General features: G+C 35.1%; 4 protein-coding genes across 8 annotated transcripts; 2 read left to right on the top strand and 2 right to left on the bottom strand.

Moving 5' to 3' along the window:
* The first annotated feature begins 478 nt into the window (after positions 1-478).
* LOC133681082 (transcription elongation factor SPT6 homolog) lies at positions 479-12,436 on the top strand. 3 transcript variants are annotated; one of them, XM_062104174.1, is made up of 17 exons: positions 479-653; positions 739-795; positions 2,742-2,856; positions 2,947-3,037; positions 3,213-3,291; positions 3,540-3,657; positions 3,795-4,020; positions 4,114-4,323; positions 4,407-4,532; positions 4,761-5,144; positions 5,278-5,388; positions 5,478-6,257; positions 7,522-7,660; positions 7,749-8,893; positions 9,015-9,224; positions 9,817-10,264; positions 10,699-11,191. In XM_062104174.1, exons 1-17 carry the CDS (start codon positions 599-601, stop codon positions 10,704-10,706), a joined length of 4,302 nt encoding a protein of 1,433 aa, XP_061960158.1. In that variant the 5' UTR covers positions 479-598; the 3' UTR covers positions 10,707-11,191. The 3 variants fall into 3 exon arrangements, with proteins under 3 accessions (XP_061960158.1, XP_061960157.1, XP_061960156.1); XM_062104173.1 differs by lacking the exon at positions 10,699-11,191 and adding an exon at positions 11,601-12,436 and having other exon boundaries at positions 482-653; positions 3,795-4,017; XM_062104172.1 differs by lacking the exon at positions 10,699-11,191 and adding an exon at positions 11,601-12,436 and having other exon boundaries at positions 482-653.
* Positions 12,437-13,261: 825 nt separating this feature from the next.
* On the top strand, positions 13,262-15,841 carry LOC133681078 (nascent polypeptide-associated complex subunit alpha-like protein 1). Its single transcript, XM_062104167.1, has 4 exons — positions 13,262-13,419; positions 13,979-14,063; positions 15,017-15,150; positions 15,266-15,841. The coding sequence occupies exons 1-4, from the start codon at positions 13,357-13,359 to the stop codon at positions 15,596-15,598; spliced, it is 615 nt and encodes a 204-aa protein (XP_061960151.1). The 5' UTR covers positions 13,262-13,356; the 3' UTR covers positions 15,599-15,841.
* A 2,000-nt stretch (positions 15,842-17,841) lies between these two features.
* Positions 17,842-18,957, bottom strand: LOC133682545 (transcription termination factor MTERF5, chloroplastic-like). Its single transcript, XM_062105927.1, has one exon. It carries the CDS (start codon positions 18,955-18,957, stop codon positions 17,842-17,844), a length of 1,116 nt encoding a protein of 371 aa, XP_061961911.1.
* Positions 18,958-19,973: 1,016 nt separating this feature from the next.
* LOC133684647 (transcription termination factor MTERF2, chloroplastic-like) lies at positions 19,974-23,714 on the bottom strand. Of its 3 annotated transcripts, XM_062106849.1 has the most exons (3): positions 21,229-23,714; positions 20,922-20,979; positions 19,974-20,758 (listed from the first exon to the last, which is right to left on the bottom strand). In XM_062106849.1, exon 1 carries the CDS (start codon positions 23,606-23,608, stop codon positions 22,448-22,450), a length of 1,161 nt encoding a protein of 386 aa, XP_061962833.1. In that variant the 5' UTR covers positions 23,609-23,714; the 3' UTR covers positions 19,974-20,758; positions 20,922-20,979; positions 21,229-22,447. The 3 variants fall into 3 exon arrangements, with proteins under 3 accessions (XP_061962833.1, XP_061962835.1, XP_061962834.1); XM_062106851.1 differs by having other exon boundaries at positions 19,974-20,287; positions 20,366-23,714; XM_062106850.1 differs by having other exon boundaries at positions 19,974-20,979.
* Positions 23,715-25,893: the final 2,179 nt, after the last annotated feature.

Genomic DNA, 25,893 nt, shown 5'->3' with positions numbered 1-25,893 from the left:
TTAAAATAAAAAACATTTAAAAAAACACCCTGCAAGTAGATAATATTTATATTATGGTAATAATTACTTTTTTATTTTAATATTAAAATAATTTTTTAAAAAAAATAATTTTTTTTTAAAAAAATCAATGCCACCTCACCTCAAAAACAATGGTGGAAGAGAATGTCTGTTACAATCAAAAGGACCAAATTTGCATGTTCAATACTTTACAGAAATCGAACACCCACCCATTTGCCTTGGTTTTTAAGCTTTTTATACTTACAATCCCTAAATGTCTATTCTACCCTCCTCATTTAACCAAAATCACCACCTATCTTCACCCTCAAATCCCCCCCTCCCACCCTCCCTGATCTTGCCACATCATCATCTAACCACGCGACCCAAATCTGATCTCACGTGTCCCAATCAGAAACCATCGTGGCATTCTCGTAAATAATCACAAACACGCAGTCTCTTTTCAAAAACTGTACCGTCCCCTTTACTTCCTATGCCGGGATGCATTGTGGCGCTCTCCCTTCCATGCTGTCCTCTGCTGCCGTTGTAAAGGCTATTGAAAGAAAGAAAACCCGTTTGGGTGGTTTTAGCGTTAGATAACTCAATGAAGAAGGCAAGGAGAAAATTACCCTTCACTTTAGTCGATGAAGATGATGAAGGTTCACGTTTTTTTCTCTCATTTCTCGCTTCTTTTTGAAAATGGTTAATGGCTTGTTTGAGTTTTTTTTTGGTTTTGGTTTGCAGAGGAAGAAGTGGCAGTTAAGGAGAAAAGGGCCCAAAATGTTAGTGTAGACGATGATGGTAGGTTTTGTCTGTTGTTAACTTTCTAAAAGGTTTCAGCTTTGTGTTTTCTCTTTGAAAAGGGAGTGGCTTTCCTTTGAGTTTTGTTTTTCTTCTTATTTTTCTTTTCTGGGTTCTTACATGTGAAAAAGATGACGCCTTTTTCTTCAACTTTCACCGTGTTTTGTAACCCTAAATGATTTTTGATGATAGAATTCTCTGTTTTTAAAGTGCCTCTTCTTCTTCTTCAAAATCTCTTTTTGTGACGTTTTATTTCAAAATGGCTTTTCATTGATAGGTTTTTTTTATGTGGTTAGGTTTTCGAGAACTTGTGTATTGTATTTCCTTTTGTTTATTTAATAGTTTAAAGATATTTGTTTAGAGCCAAAAGTATATTTTATTCTCTTTTAGCTAAGGGTAAGGGTGACAATTTCGTTTCTTAGGTATTTTGTTTTTTTAATTAGAATAGAATGTTTAGTTTTTGGAGTATTTTAGTGTGTTGTTTCGGAGTTGTACTGTTTATATATATATATATATATATTCAATAAATATAATTTAAATTTAAGATAAATTAATTATAAATTATGCAATACAAACACAATGTAAAATAAAGATAATTTTAAAATTTAAAATATTTCTAAATAGTCAAGATTAAATAGATCTTTAACTTAAAGTAATTCAACTTAAATAAAATATTAAAATATTATGAAAGTAAAATGTTTTAACACAAATATTTTAAATATAAAGTTAGGTCAATGTTATCAAGGCTAATGGAATCTAAAACATTCCTTGTTTGCTTAAATTCCTACAAAGTATAAACATGAAAAAACCAACATGAATATAAACCATATATATTAGTGATAAATCTAATTTTAAAAAATTAATATAATTGTTAATGAAAATAGTAATAATAATGTTTAATATTATTATTAATATCATTGTTATTAGAAATAGTAATGAAAAAGAGTTTTTTTATAATTGAGTGATTTAATTAATTAAATTGAACAAAATTCAATTTGATTCAATGGCTTTTCAAGAACGGAACGGAATATATGGAATGAAACCGGAACGTTTCGGGCAGAATTTAGCCAAAAAATCCGGAACGGACCGAGATTTAAAATGAGATGAAATTTCTTCTGTTTTTTGAATTGATATAGAATGTTTCGGTCATTCCAAATAAAACAGAACATAATTGACAACCTTGCTTTTAGCCAAAGCTTTATCTCGTTGTCCCAGGAGATGATTGCCTATAATTTGTTTTATCTTATAATGTTTCTTTTGGTCTGATTTACAGAAGGCTTTCGTTTTCATGTTATTCTGCAACTTCCTGCTTTCTACAGTAGCATAATGACAGTGGTTTCTGCTTTTTGTTTAAGAGTATGAAATGATTGTTTTTTAAATAATATTTCGTGTTAAAATACATGTATGTCAATGATTTTTTTTTATTTTTTAAAAATTATTTTTATATCAACACATCAAAACGATTTAAAACATACAAATCATATTAAATTTTTTTTTTTAAAAAAGAATTTTTTCTAAAATAAAATGCTGCTGTGAGATGATGGCAATATCATTACCCTATTTATGTTCGTTGCTGTATTGTGGTTGCTGCATGTCGGGGTTTGTTGAACATATTTCATCCTTGTAGTTGTAGACCCAGCGCCTTTTACCATTTGACCATCAATATCAAGTAATGTTGGTTATTGGTATATTTTTTTTAGTAGCTTTATCATCACATCTGCTATGGAAGCACATTGAGTTGTTGTGATAATAAAAATGGTGTTTGTATTTTTTATTCTTGATGCAATTGCTGAAATGAAACTGTGCTGTTGGAAATGAATAGAGCTGTCTTTGAAGACGGTGCCTTTTTTCTGCTGTTGTGGTGGTTTTGGATAATCACTATCATGCTGTTCTTAGTTTTTGCCTTTTGTACTGATAATCGGAAATTACTTGTCGTGGACATGCAGAAGATGGTTTGGATAAGTTTGAGACTGATGGGTTTATAGTGGATTATAACGAGGAAGAAGTGGAAGGTGACTGTGATGGGAAAGATGAGCAAATGAAGAAGAAAATGAGGAAGAAGTGAATTTATTCCCCCTCCTCTTATTTTGTAGCAGCGTTTTAAAGTAAATGTTTTATTTTTTACTCATTTTGAACTTTTGTGTTCCCTAGGAAATCTTCAAAGAATCTTGTCCTTGATGATGATGATCTTGAGTTGCTCCGAGAAAATCAAAAGCCAGGCCTGTTCCAAACAAAGAGAGTTGTGAGTGCCTAGTCTCCTTTATTTTTTCCCATTTCACCGTGTCCTAGAGAAATGTGAATTTTAATTTTCCTCTTTAAAGAATTTTTCTCTTGTCAAATGGTTTGATTTTGCATTTCACTTATAATGTTTGAATGTTTTTATGTTTTTCATATGGTTTGATGCAAATATTCCCCAGGGAAATAAAAAATTTAAACGGCTCAGAAAGGCCAAGGGCTGTGCTCTGGGAAAAGACTATGGATTGTCTGATGATGATGGTAATCAACCTCACTTTAGATGCTGGTATTTATTTGTTAAGTTCAATAGCTTGAGAAAATCTATCATGTATTGAATTTTTTATTGAACTAATGCACTTACCTTGGTCAAATATTTATTGTGTTTGATTTATTAAAATCCTGCTTTTTAAAATTTTTTTTTCTATTGGTAATTTCAGTTTTTTTTTATGCCTCTATAATGACTGTTGGTTTTAGTTGATTTCTTGCCAAATGCGTTTTCCTGTTTTTAGTATCATTATACGATGAAAGTGCTGAAGAAAAGGAAGCTATGTATGATGATGACATAAATGACATGACAGATTTTATTGTAGATGATGATGAAAGATACGAGAAAAGAGCCCCCATGAGGTATATTATGCCCACCACCAGTTTCTTGAATTACATGTTTTCTTTCATGAGATGCTTGAAGTTTGCTCTATGTTTATTTGATTAATTAATAAATTTTTGTTTTAAATTCTGCGAACTATTGTTGACTTTTATTTTAGGTTGTGGGAGCTGAAAGAAAAGAAGTCAAGGCCAGTAACAATGGCTTCTTCTTCTTCCCTAGAGGAAGCTGGCTACGTATTTGGTGATGCTGATGAACTCCTTAAGCGTCAAGTTCTGATTAAGATTGTCAAGCCAGATGATTATGACAACTTTGAGCTGGATCATTTTATGGCTGAGAGGGATGATCATGTGAAGAAGACTGATTTGCCCGAGAGGATGCAGGTGGTTTTGTGTTGTTAATAAAATTGATGGTTAACATTCTAACTTGGTCATTCGAGGTGACGAGACTAAACTTGGCATCTATTTTGTTTTCTATAGATGTCAGAGGAAATCACTTGCACTGCTTTAGTTGGCGAAACAAGAAGACAAGAGGAGAGTTCTTGGATACTTGATCAGCTTATCACAGACATGTATCCATTATTGTGTAAGAAAAAAGGTCAGGAAGGAAATGGAGTAGGTCTGCTTAAGAAGATTAACAAGGAAGATATAGTGAGGTTCTTGGAAATGCATGATTTGGATAAGTATGATGTAAGTAAGACATAAATGTATGTAACATATCTTTACATGTTTTGAACTGCATTTCTACAATTTATTGCTGTTTTGGTTTCTAGATTCCATTTATTGCTATGTATCGAAAAGAGAAATGCCTTAGTATGTTGGAAGATCTGGGGGAAGATGGTATACAAAACGAATGTAGCAATGACACAGAGGGAAAACCTAGACTGAAGTGGCATAAGGTATTTTCTATTTCCACGTAACCCTTCGTTCCCCAACACAGACACACACACCTCCTGTATAAATAGTTGTTTTGATGGAGTTGCTAAATGCATTATTGGTTGCTAGACCTAAGTAGAATAGAATTGACCTGACCAAGGGGGGAAAAGAATTAAGCCTTCTGAATATGGGAGCTGAACGAACATAGACTGAAATTATTGCATGTAGTGAAATTGTATCATGATTTGCAGATTCTCTGGGCCATCAATGAACTGGACAGAAAGTGGTTGCTTCTCCAGAAAAGAAAGAGCATGCTTGAAGAATCCTTTAAGAAGCGTTATGAAGAGGAATGCAATAATATTGATGACATGGCAAGACTTTCTTTGATCAATCTGCAATTTGACACAATCATGAAGTCTCTGATGCTGGCTGAAACAGAGAAGGATATTGATGATGTCAGTATGAAGTTTAGCTTGCATTTTCCTCCAACTGAAGAGGTCATGGAAGGAAAATTTAAGAGACGAGAGAGGAGGTCGGCATACAGTGACTACATTAAGGCTGGTTTGTGGGAGCTTGCAGTAAAGTTTGTCTACAGCTCCAAGCAATTCTGCCAGCATCTCCGTCAAGAGAAAATGGTAAGCTTCCTTTGGACTTGAGAGAATGATAAAGTTGTAAGTTAAATGGCCGCTAAAAGACTCATTGTGCATTATCTTACACTTTTTCTTTCACTTTATGTTAGAGTTATGGGTGCTTTTATTCTGTTTGTAGGGAATGGATTTTTGGGAGGATCTTAATGAATCTCCCGAGGTGATAGCTTCAAAGTTTACATGTGCAAGTTTAGAAACTCCAGAAGCAGTGCTTAAAGGAGCCAGGCACATCGTATGCTTTTATTATGTTGTATATGATTCTGCTTAAAGCCTGCTTGGTGGAGTGTTTGATCATTTGCTAAAATTTTTGTGTTGCTTTAGGCTGCTCTGGAGATTAGCTGTGAGCCTTCTGTCAGGAAACATGCCCGGGGTTTTTTTACTGATGAAGCTCTAGTCTCAACCAGACCAACTCCCAAAGGAGCCAAGGAGATTGATTTCTGCCATCAGTTTTCATCTGTTAAGTGGCTACGTGATAAGCCCCTTGGTAAATTTCAGGATGCACAGTGGCTCCTTATTCAGAAAGCTGAAGAAGAGAAGCTCCTTGAAGTAACCATAAAATTGCCTGAAGATTCTCTGAATAAGTTGTTTAGTTACTCTCACAAAATATATCTTGTGGGAGGTGATGATGGGTATACCCAACTCTGGGATGAACAACGAAAGTTAATACTTCAGGATGTGTTTTCAAATTGTCTCCTTCCTTCATTGGAGAAGGAAACTCGTGTCTTGTTGACCACAAGAGCAAAATGTTTGGTGCTTATGGAATATGGAGAGCAGTTATGGAACAGGGCATCTGTTGCCCCATATCCACACAAGCAGAATGTTGCTGGCCTGGAGGAAGGTACTGGACCAAGGGTCATGGCTTGCTGCTGGGGTCCTGGAAAGCCACCAACTACGTTTGTAATGTTAGATTCATGTGGGCAATTGCTTGATGTGTTGCAATCTGGATCCATTAGTCTGCGGTCTCAGAATGTTACTGGCCTACAACGGAAGAAATATGATCAGCTACGTGTCCATAAGTTTATTCTAAGTCATCAGCCCGATGTTATTGTCCTCGGTGCAGCAAATGCGTCCTGTTCACGGTTGAAGGATGATATCAAAGAGGTATATGCTCCTGCCTCAGATGCTTCATTTTACATTTGAGTCTGTCCTGCTTACCTATTCCTGGTCATATACTATGTTTTACATCATGGCCTTTAAATGTATCTTTTCCTGAACCGAAATGATGGACCACCTTTGCTTGGAGCAGGCGTGATAAAAATTTTGAGACTTTGAATGCAGAATGTTTTGTTAAAAAAGTTAAACTTCACTTACTCTCTGGATTTTTGCTAGCACGGTAACACAATTCATGTTGAGACTAGGGTTTTTATATCTTTATTTTTGAAGCCTCTTGTCTTTTAAGTGTTTGAAATTGTCATATCTTTATATCGATAGTTGTGCTGGGGAGTAGAATCAAGCCTGGGCATCACAAAGTCTTGTACTATTTCAAGAGTGAATTTATTGAGAGTTGAGTTCAGGATACTTCATATTGAAGTGTTTCCTATTGCTTGTGGTGATTAGCAAGAGTGTATTATAGGTTAATAACCAGTTATATCATGTAAAAGATTATGATCTGGATGTCAGTTTTTGATGAGACTCATACTGTGATAAGGTTGGTGAGAGACTTCAAAGATTTCATCCATATACTCTTCTTATTTGACGATGACAATAGAATGTAGCTGCTTCAAATTCTAGAAGTAACTGTTTTCCAGTTTCTGGTTCTGTTGGTTTAAACGGTCCCTCACTCTCTCATTGTAAGAAGTATCATTGTGTCAAAAAATTAAAAAGGTGTGGAAGCACTGAAGCAAATGGAGCAATTTAGAGAGGGGAGAGGTTAATTTTGTAATTTTTTATGTTTAAAGATGCTTTTATGAAAATCTGTTTTCAATTATTGTTTCCACTTACTTTTTCCCAGTCCACAACTTTTACTTCCTTGAAAGAAATCATGCTAACATGTTGAAAGTAACTGTAGTTTCGTATAAATATTTATCTACTCCACCTTAATATCATGCTAACATGTAGTAACTGCAGCCTCATATAGAAATTTATCTATTCTACCTTATGATGCAGCAGGGAAAAAAATCCTGTGGTTAAAGGCACATACCATACCTGATGGCCGTGCTCTTTTTTGTCTTAAATTTCTTAGCTCTTTCCAGTAGCAATCCATATTTTTCATGCACTTCTTGGTTCCTATTTAAAATCTGCATAATTTTTCTTGGGATTGCTTTAAATATTTCTTCCAAGTTTGTTTGCAGGTGTTCTTTTTCACTCTGTCCATTTAGCTGGGGCAATGATGATTTGCTTTAATAAATCTTGTTTGTTAAACCAGATTGTTTTGAAGATAGAGGAAAGTTCTATAGATGCTGACCGAGTGCTAAACGGGATTGGTGTTATTTATGGAGATGAAACCTTGCCCCAGCTTTATGAAAAATCAGAAGTTTCATTGCGCCATTTGCCTGGACAAGAAGGTATTGTGTGTTACTGTTAATTTTTTCTTCTATTTTACTATTATTGTAATGTTTTTACCTACTCTTTTATCTCGTCTGATGTTTTGAGGCATTGTCAAACGAGCTGTGGCTCTGGGGCGGTACCTGCAAAATCCATTGGCTATGATTGCTACACTGTGTGGTGTCCAGAAAGAGATTGTTTCTTGGAAGCTTACCTCCTTAGACCACTTTCTAACACCTGAAGAGAAGTATGGGGTGATTGAAATGCTGATGGTGGATATTACCAATCAGGTTGGTGTGGACATAAATGCTGCTGTAAGCCAAGACTGGCTCTCTGCTCCTCTTCAGTTTGTATCTGGGCTTGGGTCTCAGAAGGCAGCCTTTCTACAGAGGGAGTTGGCTGCTGGTAAAATAGTTAATAATCGAAAAGAGTTGGCAATTTGTGGATTGACAGAAAAGAAAATTTTCTTTAATGCAGTTGGCTTTTTGCGTGTCTGTTGTGGGGAAATTCTCTCTTTTGGATGTGAATATGATATGTTGGATGGAACAAGAATTCATCCTGAATCATATGGTCTTGCAGAGAAATTGGTTAAGGATGTCTATGATGATGTTGCTGAGGCACATCCCTTAAAACATGTTAGAAACAATCCACAGCTGCTGAAAGATTTTGATATTGATGCTTATGCAGATAATTTTGAAATAGAGCAAGGAGAAAATAAGAAACTGACTCTTTATGACATTAAAACTGAACTTTTGCATGGATTTCTTGACCCTCGTCGTCCATACGAAGAACCTACTCAGGATGAGGAATTCTGTTTGATATCTGGCAAAAATGAGGATGCATTTGCTGAAGGAAGAATTGTACAGGCTATTGTTTGCAGAGTTCTGTCACACCGAGCATTTTGTGCAGTTGACTCCGGCTTGATTGGCATGATCACGAAGGATGATTATTCAGATGAGGCTGCTGATTATTCCTTGACAAAGAGGCTTCGAGAAGGTGATATTCTTACCTGTAAGATAAAACAAATTGACAAGAGCAGACACCAGGTGCTTTTAACTTGTAAAGAAAGTGAACTGAAGAGTTCAAGAGACCAGAACTTGCATGAGCTTGAACCTTATTATTGTGGAGGTCAGAGCAGTTTAGTAAGTCATCAGGAGATAGCCTGCAAGGAAGACCTCAAAAATAAACATTTCATTTCAAGGATGATTATTCATCCTCATTATGAAAATATGACGCAGAATCAGGCAGTGGAGGTGTGTTATTTTGATGTGTCATGTCCTATTAATTTAGTGACATTATGATTAGAATTTTAAACTTTTGGTTCTGGAATTTTCATATACTGATAAGGGATTTCATCAACACTTTGTTGAGCAGTTCCTGGCAGACAAGGATGTTGGTGAGCATGTTTTTCGTCCAAGTTCAAGGGGACTGCATTATTTGACTCTAACCGTGAAAGTCTTTAATGGACTTTATGTTCATAAAGACATAATCGAAGATGGGAAGAACCTCAAAGACATCTCAAGCATGCTTGATCTTGGGAAAACATTAAAGATTGGAGATGACATTTATAAGGATTTAGATGAGGTTGGTATTTCTACCTATCTATCTTGAAAGGTTTGCATGCTTTGCATGCACTGTTTCTTGTACAGTTATGTGCATCTGTGATCTGTTCTCATGCTAGAAAATTAGTGGTATAGTTAGAAAACTGTTGTGAGGTTTAGAGCATTCTTTATGCATCAAACAGGCTGTATCAAATACGCTGAGTATTATAGGACTGATTAGTAATTGTAAAATGCATTTAAGTTTCTGCCAGTGATGTTTAATCATTTGTATCAGCAGTAAGCTACTGAGACATGTGGGTTAGTTCCCTTGCAAAACATAGTTGTGACCTTATCAGTTTCAATGCTTGTAGAACACTGAAAATGGTTTCTTGGTGTATGGTGAATCATCAATATGTTGAAACCATGCACGATACAGTAGATAAATAAAGGCATGCAATAAATTAAGATAATTGGAGCAGTATTTTTATTAGCACGATTAACAATATTTGAATGTCTTGTATTTTTTAACATTGGTTACTAACAAGACAGTCCTGGAGAGCGATTGTTTTGGCTGATTTTTCAAGCCAGTAAATCGTTGATGATGATACTGCTGATTCCCTTGTTTTTGAATCTAGGTTATTAGTCAATATGTTGACCCATTGGTGACCCACCTGAAAGCAATTCTAAGTTTCCGAAAATTTAAGAAGGGCTCAAAAGCAGAGGTTGATGAGCTCTTAAAATCTGAGAAATCAGATTATCCAATGAGGATACCTTACTGCTTTGGCGTTTCGTATGAGCATCCTGGAACTTTCATCTTGTTTTACATAAGAACAAATCTACATCATGAGTATATAGGTCTGCATCCTAAGGGATTCAAATTTAGGAAGCAGACATTCAGGAAGGTTGAGCAGCTCGTCGCATATTTCCAGAAACATATTGATGATCTAAAGCATCAGCCAGCACAGATGACAAGACCCATTACCGGTTCTTCTGCTAGAGCATCCACAGAGTGCGGTAATGAAGGTGGTTGGAAAGGCCAGCTAAACTCAAGCAAAGATGAACTGTCAACACTTGTCTCTGCAGGTAAAACAATCTCGTTTTCAACTGAAATAATTTTTCCATATCATGTTGCCATGAGATTGTGACATCATACCTTAGAATTAGTATTCCTCTTATATCAATCTTTTCCCACTAAGAGACAGGAAAGATGCTTAAATATGCTGCTTACAAGATTTTCTGTAGACAAGATGCTTAAATATGCTTATGGAATTTAATTTTCAAAATGGTTTTTCTGACTTTCACTGACAGGATTTAATCCTCGGCATAAAGTACAAATAGTAACCTGGTATCTCCTTTGTGTAGATGTAGATGTGGTACAATTCTAAGTTTTGAATGTTGACTCTAAGTCAAGTCAAGGCACCGAGGAATTCACATCTTTTCTCATCATAGGAATATCTATGTACATGCTTTCTGAAACTTTTATAGGGATTGATAATTATTGGTGGTATATATTTCAGGTTTGTAAATGCCTGTCTTACACTTGAAAGCTTTAGGGACATTATTGTTCAAAGATTTCAGTAGAAAAGGTTTGAATCAGATGAATTTTTTCAAAATAAGATTGCTGAACAAACTCTCTGTTCATTGAGGATCTATCAAAAAATAAACCCAGTTCAACTATGTGAAATACACGATCCTACATGAATTCTGTTATTAAGAAGATTTGAGTGTATGTATATACGAAATTTTTTTTTCAATTGGTCATGTGATAAGCAATCATAGAAGTAGAATTCTAGCTTATTTTATCTATTCTTTATGGATGTGGGTGCATGTAGATAAATTAAGCTGCAATATCCTCACTAATGCGAGGAATCATTTTGCAGTTTTGAAGAATTGCATGAAAGGTTTATATTTCGTTTTATTTTCTGTGTTTAGGAAATTTCAGGATGGATCTGTTACTATAATTTTGTATTCTAGAACAATTGAATAGAAAGCTCTCTGCCGGTTTTCTTTCGTGACTTCTCTTCTGTTATTGAAGTAATTTTTTTCCTGAAGTTAGAAATAATGGTTTTACCTCACAAAGCCAGGTTACAAGTATTTTTATTCTTTGAAATGAATATATGTAAACACCAGCAGTTCATCTCAGTTGCAAGTGAACTTTCCTGGAAAATGTATCATGTGTGTATAACAGGATACAGATCAATTTTCTTATGAAGTTCCATTTCTAGGATATATATAACTTCTAGTTGAAGTATAGGATCAAGTGCAGATATTTTGGGCATTGTTTATTACTTTCTTAAGGATATGGGCAACCAGGACCTACCTATGCATAGGAATGCATGCACATTTCTGAGCAATTTTCTTCTTGTTGGAAGCGTTCACTGATTTTTTAGTTGTGGCTTTTTTACCCCATGGCTAACAGGCAAGAAAGATTGTACTAGAGATGACGGTGGCATAGGTGGTCATGGTAGTGGTCAGGGACGTGGACATCCTAGTGGGTTACCTCGGCCTAATTGTGTTCATGGACATGGGAACAGAGGTGGCTTTGGTAATGGAAGGGGTGGTAACAACCGCAATGGAAGTGACTCTGGAAACAATACCTCTTACTGGCATGATAGTGGTGGAAATTCAGGTGCTGGCTCTAGCTACAGTTGGGGCAACAATACCGGTGGAAATGCTAGCAGTTGGGGAAACAATGCTGGTGGAAATGGTAGCAGTTCCAGTTGGGGTGGCAGTGGGCATCCTGTGAATGCTGGTGGTCGCAATTCGGGTGGAAGAGGTGATGATTGTCAAGGGATCCCTGGAAGTGGTCCTCCAAATGGTAGTGATTGGATGGGTAGTAACAAAGAGGGAGGGAATAATTTTTGGGGTACTGAGGGCAGCAGTGGTGGAAATCTTGGAGGGTTTAATACTAATTCTGAGTCTGGGAATACTGGATGGGGCGCTGGTTCTAGAAAGAGTTCCTTACACCCTGCTGGTGAGGATGGATGGTCAGGAGGTAGTGGTTGGTGAAATTTCGTCATCCAAGTAGACTTTCTAACATCAATGTACTGGCATATAGTAAAAGTCGATCCTGCCTTTTGATTTTCTTGTTCGTCAGAGACTTGCATAGCTTAACTATGACAGCTAGTAGTTAACAAAGGCCTACTCTTAGCACAACAGTTGCAGGAATCTAATTAACATGTCTATCCCAGTACAGGGCTGCCTTTTGGGGGTATGAGCATCGTGTTAATATGTATTGTTCCATTTCTTCAGGAATCCCATTGCCTGAGGTAGCAGCTGCCAAAGTTTCAAGTGATAGTGAAATATTTGAAGTCCTTTTCCTGATTATCTTTCTCGTTGTGATTTACTGGAAGCATATGCTGTTAGTCACGATGCAGACTGAAAGGCATGCAATCCTTTGCTTAGTGTGTGCATTGGATGTGTATCTTTGTTAAGCAATGCATTCCAAAAGCCAGAATCGTAGCTTTGGTCATATGATATATGATGATGTCTGAGGTGCCAAAAACTGCAGGATCATGGACCGGAGGTCTGCTTTCATGATTATAATCCAAATTTGACAAAAATCGAAAACGATAATTGATTGCCTAATAGACCACTCATGAACAACAATTAATCTTACCACCGATCAAAAAGAAAGGGGGGACAAACTTATAAAAAGGCCCATCGAGTTTTAGAAAAAGAATTCCAATCAAGTCTTTTCATCTATATTTGATTGTGTTTTGCCCCCAAATGATGACATTGTTCTGCAGGGAATTTAACAAACACAAAATTCAAGAATTCCAATAGAAGGCCTTAATTGAGAGTTCAAAATTGATTAAGGATAAAATAATATTATTTTAATAAAAAAAATTGATCTAGTAACCCGAAACTTGGGTTTTATAATCATATAATACCCTAACCCAGAGGATGATACAAATCGTTCTAACAAATTTACTGATTTTTGCTAACCCTTTTCTAGGGTCTTCCAATTATTAAGAAGTTTGAAAGAAAAAAAATATGGCACACAAAGCCCACAATCATAGTAGGGCTAACATAGCCCAAATGAGCCCAAATTCTCTCCCTCGCTATAAAATCTCTCTTCACCATAACAATGGGGTTTTAGGGTTTTTTCTGTGCAAACTTAACACACACTCTGATTCTTCCTCTTTCTCTCGCAAAAAAGTAAGTAAGAAACCATGACTGCCCAGACTCAAGAAGAGCTCCTTGCTGCCCAGCTCGAAATTCAGAAGATTCTCGAAGTAACTCTCTCTCGTTATATTTTTTTTTTTAGATGTGTTATATAGAGATAGAGAGATCTAAAGTTCTTTACTTTGGAGGTATTTCTATCATTTCTGAGGTTCTACTGATGATTTATTAGTAAGTCTTTAATAGGTTTTTGTTCTTTTTATCTTTTTATTTGTTGATTTGGGTCATTATGTTTGTGCTATATCTGATTTAATCAAGTATTGCTCTTTATTACTTTATGTAGATGATGGGTTTTCTAGGGTATGTGCAGTTTTTATGTTTTATTTCATGGTGGTTCTGATTTCGGGTTAAAGTATTGATGGTATTTTTTAAGAACTTTTGTTGGATATGGTAATTTGGGTATGAATTTGTGGATGATAAATGAGTATTTGATTAGGTTTCTTTAGTGATCTCATCTTGTGGAAGTTTTATGTGAATAGATCCATTCATATGGAATGTAACTTGTTGAAAATTTTGTGATTGATTGAGAATTGATAACATTTTTTGTTTGATTTATGCTATGCTTATTATGAATGTGGAAACTATCTGAAAACTGCCCCTTTTGTTGTGAAGGCTGATAAGCCCGAGGTTGAGGATGAAGAGGATGACGAGGATGACGACGACGAAGATGATGACAAGGATGAAGATGAAGCTGAAGGTAGACTCTCAACGTTTGAAATATTAGTGACCTTATTTCTTTGCTTTATATACCCAGATTCTTTTTTTTAATCAATTTCTATGGTGTGAGTTGTACTGCATTTGTTGGATTTGCACAACTAACACATTTTTTATGCACGTATTTTTATAACTGGTAATGTTTGAAATCTGATGTAACACATTGCTCTTGGTAAGGAAAAGGAAATAATGAGACTTTCCTTAGCTTCTATTGCTGTTAAGAGTGAATAAGAGGTTATATAAGTTCTCAATATTGATTTCCATTCAACTTTGTTAGCTGGTATTAATATATGTTTAGTTGATTTTCATGGGTGGTACCTTTTGTTTGTCTTTGTTATTCACCTAAAAACAAAAAAGGAAGAGGAGATTTTTCAACATTCAAGGCAGTTGCACGTGCATCCACAAGGCCTTTTTTATATGTGGCTCACATATTCGATATGGACACACTAAATTCTGAATTCAAGTATCTGAAAGAAAAATAAAGATAGATTACTGTCCTCGGGTTTGGTTTTGAAAAATGATCTGACCGGTACATATAACGAATGGCCTTGGATTGTAAATTTAAACCTGTGATATTCAAAATCAGTGACACATTTTTTATGGATTTGTATTACACATGAACCCCTAAAATGGTTTGCCTCTCTTTGTTGATTGTAATTTATTGGGCATCTGGCATTATGGCATTCATTTTCTCAGTGAACCTGTTCTGTGTGATTATGATAGTGTCTTTCACAGAATGACATTATAATCTAAATTATCCTGCTTTGGGATGAAATGGCTTGTAGATAGCTTTCTCTTATTTCAAGTTTATTTTCGTATCAATAATTTAATCTTGCAAAGAGTATTTAAGGAAGTGTGAGAACACTCCTACAAGTTATTTCTTAGTTTGTTCTTTGGATATTTGCACTAACGATTTTCCTCCTTTTCCCCCCACAGGACAACAAGATGGAGATGCAAGTGGTAGATCAAAACAAAGCAGAAGTGAAAAGAAGAGTCGTAAAGCTATGTTGAAGCTTGGAATGAAAACTATCCCTGGTGTTAGTCGGGTTACAGTAAAAAAGAGCAAGAATGTAAGCTTTTCATTTTATTTTGATTGATTCATATTGCTTGCTTTTCTGAAAAACTCAGCTTTGATATATTTTTCTTCGTCTGCCAACACCTAACTTGGGTACCCACTTAAACCAGATCTTGTTTGTTATCTCCAAACCTGATGTTTTCAAGAGCCCAACATCTGACACATATGTGATCTTTGGGGAGGCTAAGATCGAGGACTTGAGCTCCCAACTACAAACTCAGGCAGCAGAGCAGTTCAAGGCACCTGATCTCAGTCATGTGATTTCAAAACCTGAGACTTCAGCCGTGGCTCAGGATGACGAAGAGGTAGATGAAACTGGCGTGGAGCCAAAGGATATTGAATTAGTGATGACCCAGGCGGGAGTCTCCAGATCAAAGGCTGTCAAAGCTCTGAAGACTGCAGATGGAGACATAGTTTCTGCCATCATGGATCTGACCACTTGATAGGTGCCTCATCTAAAATGTCGTCATAGAGACAATCTAAAACGTCATGTGATAGAGACAGTTATCGTGGCTTTCCCGGCTGTGGGTTTTCAAGTCAAGTATCTTTTTCAAATTTTGTTATCTTGTGATTTCCATGGTGTTTTCAGTTGTATTTTATCAGTAAACAAGTCTGGAACGCAACTTTTAGTGAAGAGCTTTCATTTTTCATGTCCAGCTTTATAGAAACAGAACCTTTTCTCGCAATTGTTCCTTGTGTTTTCAAAAGGTTGCAGAATATTAGATATCGGCTACATGGTGGTTGAACTTAGGAATAAGAATCTTTGGTTCAATATTTCTAAGTTACCAGTGATAACTGAGTAATCTGTACAGGCTAGTTTTTACCTACCAGCCAATCTTCAAAAATTTAGCTTATTTACTATATTTTTCAGAACACACTACAGTTCATTAGGTCAGTTAGCTTCCTTGAGCTTTTATTTTATTTTATTTTTCCTTGGGCTTTTTAGCTTTAATCCACCTTAACCATCAAATTTCTCCATTTCTTTTTCTGATAAAATGCTAACTTTCCAGAATGCCTACTTGCTGCCCATCAAATCAGACAGCCTGCAAAAATAATCAAACCTAAAATAGCAGGTAACTGTGAAAAGAGAAACTTTCTTTTATAGAAGTCCTCAGCAAGCCATTTTCTCAGCAAGCCACTTCAAGGAAAAAGAAAATCCAAAAGCTAGCAGTCAATCAAAGCTACAGTGTCAGTTCTACAGTCGAAGAGAATGAGAGAAACTACAGAACACTCACCCAGACCTCAAGAGTGAATAAGGACTAGAAGTATGTAATTTCTTCTATAGGCAATATGAACTTATAAATGTATAATAGAGGCACGACTAACTAATGAGTTTTAGTCATTATGCTAGATATAGCATCTAATTTGAGAAAAAGGTATCGATTCAGGAACTAATAACATGGAATAAGCAATCTGTACCACTCATTAAACTACCATGGTGTTTCCTCTTCTGCGTTCACCATCTAGCTTTTACTATGATTTATATATACCAGGTTTATAACTCTATGCAACGGCTAAGATCATTTATCGTCTGTTAATTGCACATCAAAACGCAAATGATCGGGGAATACTGAACTAGATCTTAATGTAGCCATGGACATATTTTGAACTACTACTGCGGTTCCTCTTCTGCAGTTATCATGCAGCTTTTACAAGCTTCTATGTGGCTTAAAAACCTAAGTCACAATAAGGAATAAGGATCACTTCTCATCTATTAATTGCACAATCAAATGCACTTGATTGGGGACTACCGAACTAGATATAATTTTATGCATGTTATCTCCCATCTTCGAATCATCTAGTTTGTGATGTTTGTGGATACACAACAAAATTAATGTAGGAGCTCTTCACTTCAAGAATTGTTTTCCGAACCCACATATAGCTCCTTAGCAAACATGGAACAACAAACAACTTTGACAAGCATAATACTTTGCATGAACATACATGAACATAGATACATATGTATGCATCTAAACACACAACCACACGATATCAGAACAGCAGCCCAGTAAATCACCAGTTATTTGCAAGTTCCACGTTGTGAAGACAAGTGAAAATATTAGCTGGGATTTACTCCTTGAATGTTGATTTGTATTCGTTTCGAGGAGAGATGAATGAACTCAATATTTATTACACCAATGATCTATTTTCACTATTACCAAGAGCATCAATTGGAGGTACATCTTCAGGTTTACTTCATCCCGTTTCATGCCATTTGGTTTGCACATGAATTACATCATTGAATACATCATAATTTAAGAATGACTTAATAGAGTTAAATATTAACACCTTTTAAGTTCTCGCATCAAAGAAGGGAGTTCAAACTTTATAACGGATAAAAAGGCTAATAGAAGACATGATAAAAAGAGAGAACGAAGAAAAAGAAGCACCATCAACATAAGAATGTACTGAGAGAAATGATGAACCACCAAACTCATTGTGTTAGAAAAATAAGTTTAGAAACATAAATTAAATTAGATTGCTATTATGTTGTGCATTGTAGATGCAATCTGACTTCTCATTGCATGATAAGAATCAAATCTGCAAAATGATAAGAAATTGATCAAAGAATTCAAACAAATATTGAGTGGTATAAAGTGGACAAGCAAAAACTAGCTATAGGTCAGAAGCAATTTAGGCATTTATGTACACTTTGTATTGCACAAGTGAACTTACATGTATGCCATCAACTATCTTTCTTTTTTGTCTTACCATTACCCATGTACAGATCCAATAAACCAGGGACTACATCTACATACCTGTGGACATAATTTGTCAAGAAATTCTTCTCGTTTATTGTTAGCAAAGTAGTCATCTTCTTGTCTCTACTTATCAGCTTCTTCGACTTCAAAACCTTTATAACATTATACCTTGGACGAACCCTTTTATCAATTGAATAGCCAAGAAAAAGGGGACAGGCAATTATGTTTTGTCTCTCCAGCTCCATTGTATTGATAAAGAAATCCATTGAACTCCTGATTTTCTTCTCTGACAATGCTAGTATTGGGGGGTAGCGCTTAAAAGCCCCCAAAATCTCCTCTTCACTCCACTGCAAACTCTTCATCCCTTCAATTTTCTTCTTCCAAGTCGTTTCAGGCAACTGTATCCTCACGCGAAGAGCATGTATAAAGATATTATCCTCTACATCAAGGCCCATACTCTTAAGAGCATGTAATGCATAAACCATCCTGTCCATCTTTTGTAGTACAGCTCTTGGTTGCCAGAGAATTAGCTTTGCAACCCTATCAAGAGGCAATCCCTCTTTAATCAACAAATCAACATTTGGTTGAATAACAACCTTAAGATTCACCGTCAACAGCCAAGAAGCACGCTTAAGAGCCACTACAAGGTTCTCCTTACAACCAAGAAGTGAGTTCAATAACTCAAAGCATGGTTTTATTTGAGAATCTAAAGCTCTTCTCAAAACAGACGGATTTGATAGAATAAGCTGAGGCAGAAGCTGACCCACAAACCCATTTTCAGTGAAGAAGTCGAATTTGGGTTTTAGATTGCTTTCCACTCTGACTTGAAGGACTCGGGGATACTTGTCGATTAGTTTGGAAATGTGGGTGTTGCTAAAGTCATGAGCTTTCAAGTACTGAAGCACAGAATAAGCATTTGGGAGGTTCTTCTTGTCGTGTTGGAGCTTCTGGTAAGTTGAAAGGGCCAACTGTGAAGGAAGCCCGCATGAATCGATGAGGTATTGAACCTTAAATGATGACGGTGAAGCAGATGTTTTCAAGAAACGTTTTTGAATCAGAGAGAGCAGGAGTAGGCTTCTGAGGGGTACGTGGTTAGCCATTTTGAAGGCAAATTCTTCTCTTTCCTAGAAGATAGTAATCGTGAGAGATTCACAGTTTAGACTTTAGAGAGGAGCTGGGCAAAAACAGACAGACAGCAAAGGCAGACAGACAGGCGAGAGGAGGGTTTTTGTTGGAAGCAAAGTGGTTGATGTAGCAGAGGAAATGACAGGTGCTCTTTTTTTTATTATTTCTATTCCATTGGGCCAATTCAACACCCACCATGAACCGGGCCGTTTGTGAGCCCGGTTCAGTGATCAAAACATTATACTTGCATCCTCTCACAAATCACCGTTAATGTGCTTTTTTTTTTAAGTGCTTTAACTTTTTCTTATTTTTTATCCTTTTTTGGCTAAATAAATTACCATATGCTTTCAATTAGTTGATGAAGGGTAGGATTAAAAGTAGGGGGCTCGAGAAAAAAAAATAGAGAAACTTGGTGTTTTTTTAAAAATTATCTTGGAAAATTAACTTTTATTTTTCTATTTTCTGTACTTTATAATTCATGATTTGAGAGATTAAAAAAAAAAATGTTAATTATCGTTGGTATAGAAAAAATCTTGGTTAACATTAATTTCAACCATTCACATAATCGATTTTGGTATTAATAAATTCTACTTAATTAAGGTCAAAATTTTATATAAATTTAGGTTGATTTTGAAATTTTAAATTATTTAAGATTACAAATAAGTTTATCAAGATTTTAAGTTGTTTTATAAATATTTTTGATAAAAAAAAAAAAGTTAAAATCAAAGAGGCATAAAACACCCTTGTCTCGATTTTCTAGCAAATGGTTGGCCATAATTTGGGGTTGCAAGCAACGCCTCATTTCTCGTAACTCCTTTTTTTTTTTTCGCTTTTTTTTTTATCCGACCCATGACAGCACTGGCCAATTGACTAGTGTTGTTCTATTCGTGTACAAGCCTTGTTCAGCATTGACTTGCATGACAACATCATGGAGAACATCTAAATTAAATCCGACCTACAGGTCACAAACAAATTAGAAAGATTAACCAAATTAATCTAAAACGTTATAGTTTCAAATAAAATTGAAGTTAAAACAAAATTCTGTTTTTAAATCAGGTTTTTGCCGTCTCAAAACCACTGTTTATAAATATGATGCCTACAAATAACCTTAAGCATTATGTGTTTGTTTAATTAACTTCAAATCTAGGAAGAACTAGCAAGCACTTGATAATTTGACCTATGCAGAACAGTATTGAACTTTGCTAGAGCAATACAATGTTCTGTGCAGATGACTGATCCACCATTTGATTTCCATCAATTTTTGCTGAAGAACCGACAGCTCTGCTGCAACCATGGAACAAATGCCTGCGTGCACACAGGCGTGTTAAAGAATGCGTTCCAGGGAAATCCAAAGCAAGAACTTAGGCACTTCCATTCCATTACCATTTGCTTGAAATCTTATTTGGACACATCTTCAGAAGAAAGTCAGGGCCATGAATAATGAAATGCTCTCGTCATTTTCATCGCTCTTCTATCACCATCTTTAGAGAAATATCCTTCATCCGTTTTCAAACTCAGCAACAAAAAATCCTAACTTTTCTTCAATCAAATGCAGAGTCAGAATGGTGGTCCAGTAGAACATGTATTTTTGGTGAGTTTTGTGTTGAGAAGACATGAAAATATTAGCTGGGATTTACTCCTTCAATGTTGAGTTGTATAAGATTTGGGGAGAGATTAATCAACCCAATAGTTTCTTATGAAAATAGCCTGTTTTCATTGATATCAAGAACACTAGGGGAAGCACATCCTCTGGTTTTCTTCGATCCAGTTTCATACCTGAATATTAGAGTTCACAATCAACTCATTATAAGCATATTTTCATGGATACGAAGAACACCAAGTGGAGTTCATCCCCTTGTTTTCTTTGCTTCAGTTCATATCACTCGGTTGCTTGTGAAAGATACATAACTATAACTACATGGACTAAAAGATTGCATACCTGACCTGCGGAGCTTTGCAAACCTGGAATCAAGTTCATTTTACACTTTATTAAGTTCCTACATAAATGAAGTTCAAACAGTAAGTAGCGAGTGATGAAAAGGGCAACAAAATATCTAAGTAAACGACAATGAAGAAAAAAATCCACCAAGAGTTGACTTTTTTTTTAGAAAAAATCTATGAAAGGATATAAAGACGAACTCACTACAATTTATTGTTTAGGAGCACGCAAAAAAATAAAAAAATACAAAAAAATTCTACATCAAATTAAACTATTATATTATGAGCATTGCAGAAGTAAAACTTACTTCTTTGCCATCAAATGTAACTGCCACAAATCTGCAAAAACTCCGGGACTTCATCAGCGTATTTAGTGGCATAATTCACAAGGAAATCCTAGTCCTAGTTCTTAGAAACCACACAACCTTCTTGCCCCCTTGAATCCAAAACCATTAAAACATTGTAACTTGCACCAATTCTTTTATTAAATGAATATCGAAGACCCGCAGTGGATTTCGAATTACAGTTTCTGGTGTTAATCACATGCATAAGAAATCCATTTCACTCTGGATTCTCTTTTCTACACTTGAAAAACAGTGAGTGGTGCTTGAATGGGCCAACATTGAAATCTCATCATCTTAATCACATTCCATTCTAAAGAAAAATAAATCTAAAATTGGAAATTTCCAAATGCAATCGAGGTTATCAATGCATCAATGCATTTTTAGCTCGGTTTAAATAAAAAAAAAAAGAAGTAAAAAAATTCATAATCTTGAAGGACACATCTCATGGTGGAAAGCTGACTCTGCTGAGAAAACAATCTTAGCAATAGCGATGGCCATGTATTATACAAAATCACATCACCAATTCAGAATGAAATAATTAAGGTATAACCTGCAGAGCTTTTCAAGACTGGAAAACAGAGTTCAGTTCATCATCAAAGTTCGAAGTTCAAACATTAAGCAACAAGTGACAAAAAAGGCCTAAAGAAGATCCAAGGGCAAAGAGAGAATGTGGTGGGGACACTAGACCCTCTCAATATATGGACAGGGATGATGGAGAATAACCCAACACGTCACTCTTTAGTTGAGAGATTTAACACATCCAAGCGTTATTGGATTTTATTTGGGTTTATTATTAGGTTTAGTTTTCGTTATTTTATACAAACTTTTGTTCCATTCCTCTAATTTTCTCCTCTCTTTTTCAGCTCCTGCTTCTTCCCAACTTATGTTTCTTCTTTCTTATCTTCTTTACTTCTCCTCAAATCTTTACTTGACCGGTAACAGAATGAGAGAAAAAAAAAAAACCCAAAGAAGCAGCAGAAGAAAGAAAAAAACAAAAAGAAACCACCACGAGATTAACTTAAAGAAACCACTATCCAAAATGATATACATGCAAAATCAACATGTTAGAACAATAAATTTAGGAATGTAAATTGGTTAGCAGATCAAAACTATTTCTAAAGGAAATTAGACCACCACCATTTGGTGCATTGCAGAAGCGAAGTAAAAACTCACTCGATTGGCATCAAGTATCTATCTTTTTTGCTTCCACAGTACCGCGATATATCTCCAATAAGCCTGGTACTTTATCTGCATACTTTGCAACATAATTTTCCCGGAATTTCATCTCACTTCTTGTTGTTAGCAACCAAAAAACCCTCTGGTTCACTTCAATCAGATTCTTTGACTCCAAAACCTTCAAAACATTATACCTCGGGCGAACCCTTTTATCAATTGAGTACTGAAGTAAAACTGGATTTGCAACTACAGTTTGTGATCCTAATCTCACAGTATTCACAAAGAAATCCATGGCCCTCCCGATTTTGTCCTCCGAGCATGCCAGTATATCTGGATTTCGTTTAAAGGTCAGCAAAACCTCATCTTCAGTCCACCCCAAACTCTTCATATACTCAATTTTCCTCTTCCAAGTGGATTCACTCATTCCTATCATCACTCTAAGAGCATGTACAAACACAGGAGCCTTTGGTTCAAGGCCCAGATTCTTAACAGAATTCACTACACGGACCATCCTATCAGGTTTCATCTGTAAAGCTCTCGGATACATCAAAATCAGTTTCGCAACCCTATCATGAGGCACTCCCTCTTTTATCAAGAAAACAGTATTTGGTTTCAGAGCAGAATTGAAATTAAAGGTAAAATACCACGGATAACGCTTAATAGCTGCTAAAAGTTTCTCATTGTTGTCAAGAAAGGACTTCAAAAACTCAAAGCATGGCTTAATACAAGAATCTACCTTCCTATTCAAAATCGCCGGAACTAAGACGATAAGCTGAGGCAGAATCTGACCCGCAAAACCGTTCTGAGTGAGGAAATCGAACTTGAGCTTGAGGGTGCTTTCTACTCTGCAGAGGAGGACACGGGGCCACTTTTCGATCAATCTGCCTATCTGGGTCTCGTTAAAGTCGTGAGCTTTCAAGAACTCAAGTACAGAAAGGGAATTTTGGAGTTCCTTTTCATGGATTTGGAACTTTTTAGAAACTGAAAGAGCGGATTTTAATGGAAGCCCGCATGAATTGACGAGGAACTGAACTGTAAATGATGATGATGAAGATAAAGAAGACGACGAGTTAGTGTATAGTGGAGAAGAATTAGAACAAAGTGAAGCAGCAGATGTCTGTATACATCGTCTTTGCAACAAAGATATAAAGTTCCTCGCGGCGGCCATCTTCGATCTTTCAATGGGACTGGCAGAAAAGAAGAGGAGCGATTAGCTTAGCTCTGCGCATGTGTAGTGCTTAGCTGGATTATCATGGGCCGGGTCTAGTAGGGTTTATAGGTGTCCCACTCCATCCAACGCTCTTCATCACCCTTTTTTTTTTGTTTTAATTCAAATTTGATCGCGTCAGTCAGAACCCAAGTTAATAAGAATGTGTAATAAGAATGTGTATGGTTAGATGTTAAAATCATGTTTTTAAAAAAATTTAAATTTTATTTTTATTAAAATTTAATATAGTTTGTATGTTTTGAATCGTTTTGATATGTTGATATTAAAAATAATTTTTAACAATAAAAAAATCATTAACATGTATTTCGGTACGAAAATTTATTTAAAAAGTAATCGTTACTACACTCTCAAACACTTACTAAGCCTATATTAAACGGGTTAATTGAAGTAGTTTATAATAATATTTTGTTATTTAAAAAATAATTAAAATAATATAATTTATTGTTTTTTTAAAATTACATCAAGTTTTGATTTGGTTTGATTGTATATTAATTTTTCAAAATCATATCCACTCAACTTCAATTTAGTTTAATTTGAAATTTATCAGGTTGACAACAATCATGATGAACAAAAAATTGGAGGAAAAAAAAAACAATAGTTGAACAAGTGCTTTTTACGCGTGCTTTCCAGCTTATTTAGTAGTGTAGTTAGAATTATTTTTTATTTAATTTTTTATATTAAAATATATATTAATAATTTTTTTAATTTTTTAAAATTATTTTTGATATCAATACATTAAAACGATCCAAAATATATAAAACATATTAAATTTTAATAAAAAACTTTTTTAAAATTTTATCTTAAAAGCAGAAGCTATCGCATAAATAAATACTTTTAAAACTGTTTTTTTTATTATTATTATTTGTGTTAGCAAGAAATAAACACAATAATATGTTTGATAATAAAAACAATTATGGTTATATTGCAGGATTTATTAAAAAATAAGTTTGAAATATAGTTTTTAATTGAGTTTCATAAAAAAAAAATTAAAATCCTGTTTATTTTTATGTTTTAAAAATATCTTTTAAAAAATTTAAATTTTTTATATTTTTTTTCTTTACTTTAAATTAATATTTTTTTAGTATTTTCAGATATTTTGATACTCTAATAGTAAAAATAATTTTTAAAAAATAAAAAAAATATTATTTTGATATATTTTCAAATAAAAAACATTTTAAAAAACAATCACAACCATACTTCTAAATATAACTACCACACATTTTATATATATTTTTTATTATATATACTCAGATGATAATTTTTACTAAACAAGATAGAAATGATCATGCAACTCACAGTAAATGATCTCCTCATATGACTAAGAGATTTGTTGTTTTCTTTTTTAGCCCAAGCAGCTTAAACCAGGACGGACAGAGAGGATAGAGAGCGTATACCAGCCTTGGAGGATGGTGAGCTTCGGGACAGAGAGATAGACTAGACAAAGAGACCAATGGGAAGGGGGCGACTACTTTTGGCTCTGTGATTGCTGATTTACGGTGTTTGATATTAAAGTAAGAAATAATTTTGTTCCTGGCTTATTGGAATCTGCAGTAAATTGCATCCATGATCTGCTCATATGTCCCAACACTTTCACTTTTTCTTCATGTTGAATCACAATCTTGGACAGAATTATTTGTTCCTGAAATTTCATAATCCTCCAACATCTCTCCACAGAAGACGTTGTCCTGTTGGTTGCTAATCTGAGGAGAGTTTGTTGCTGCTGAAGTTCCTTTTTTGGGTCTGGGATTTTGTAGGCTCCAACATCTCTCCATAGATTACTTGCTGTTGTCGTTTGCTGAGCTGAGCAGGATTTGTTGCTCCTGGGATTTCATCAAAACCCAACATCTTGCCACAAATAATGTTGTCATGTTTACTGCGCTGTATGCTGGACTCATCGGGTCTGCTGTTAATATGCAGAAAACATTTCTGTACGAAAGAAAACATGTTTTTCATTTAGATTTCCAAAGCAAATTCTTTTCTTAAGGAAAAAAACACAATCTTAGAAAACCAGATTTTATAAAGAAATTGAACAGGAAAAATGGTTTTTCAAGACAAAAGGGCTGCTATGTGGTTAGTTCCTGCAGAGGAAGAGTGAAAGACATGAACTAAACTGGTCACTGTTACTATTGTATTGTGTCAGTTGACAGAGTGGACGCGATCGCAGATTACATAGCTTAGCATATTGATTAGAATATATGCTCAAAATTATGCTAAGAAACAATTGA

The sequence above is a fragment of the Populus nigra genome, chromosome 1, assembly GCF_951802175.1.
Source record: "Populus nigra chromosome 1, ddPopNigr1.1, whole genome shotgun sequence".
NCBI lineage: Eukaryota > Viridiplantae > Streptophyta > Magnoliopsida > Malpighiales > Salicaceae > Populus > Populus nigra.
Note: the sequence above shows the minus strand (reverse complement) of the source record. Positions and strands in the feature narration are given on the sequence as shown.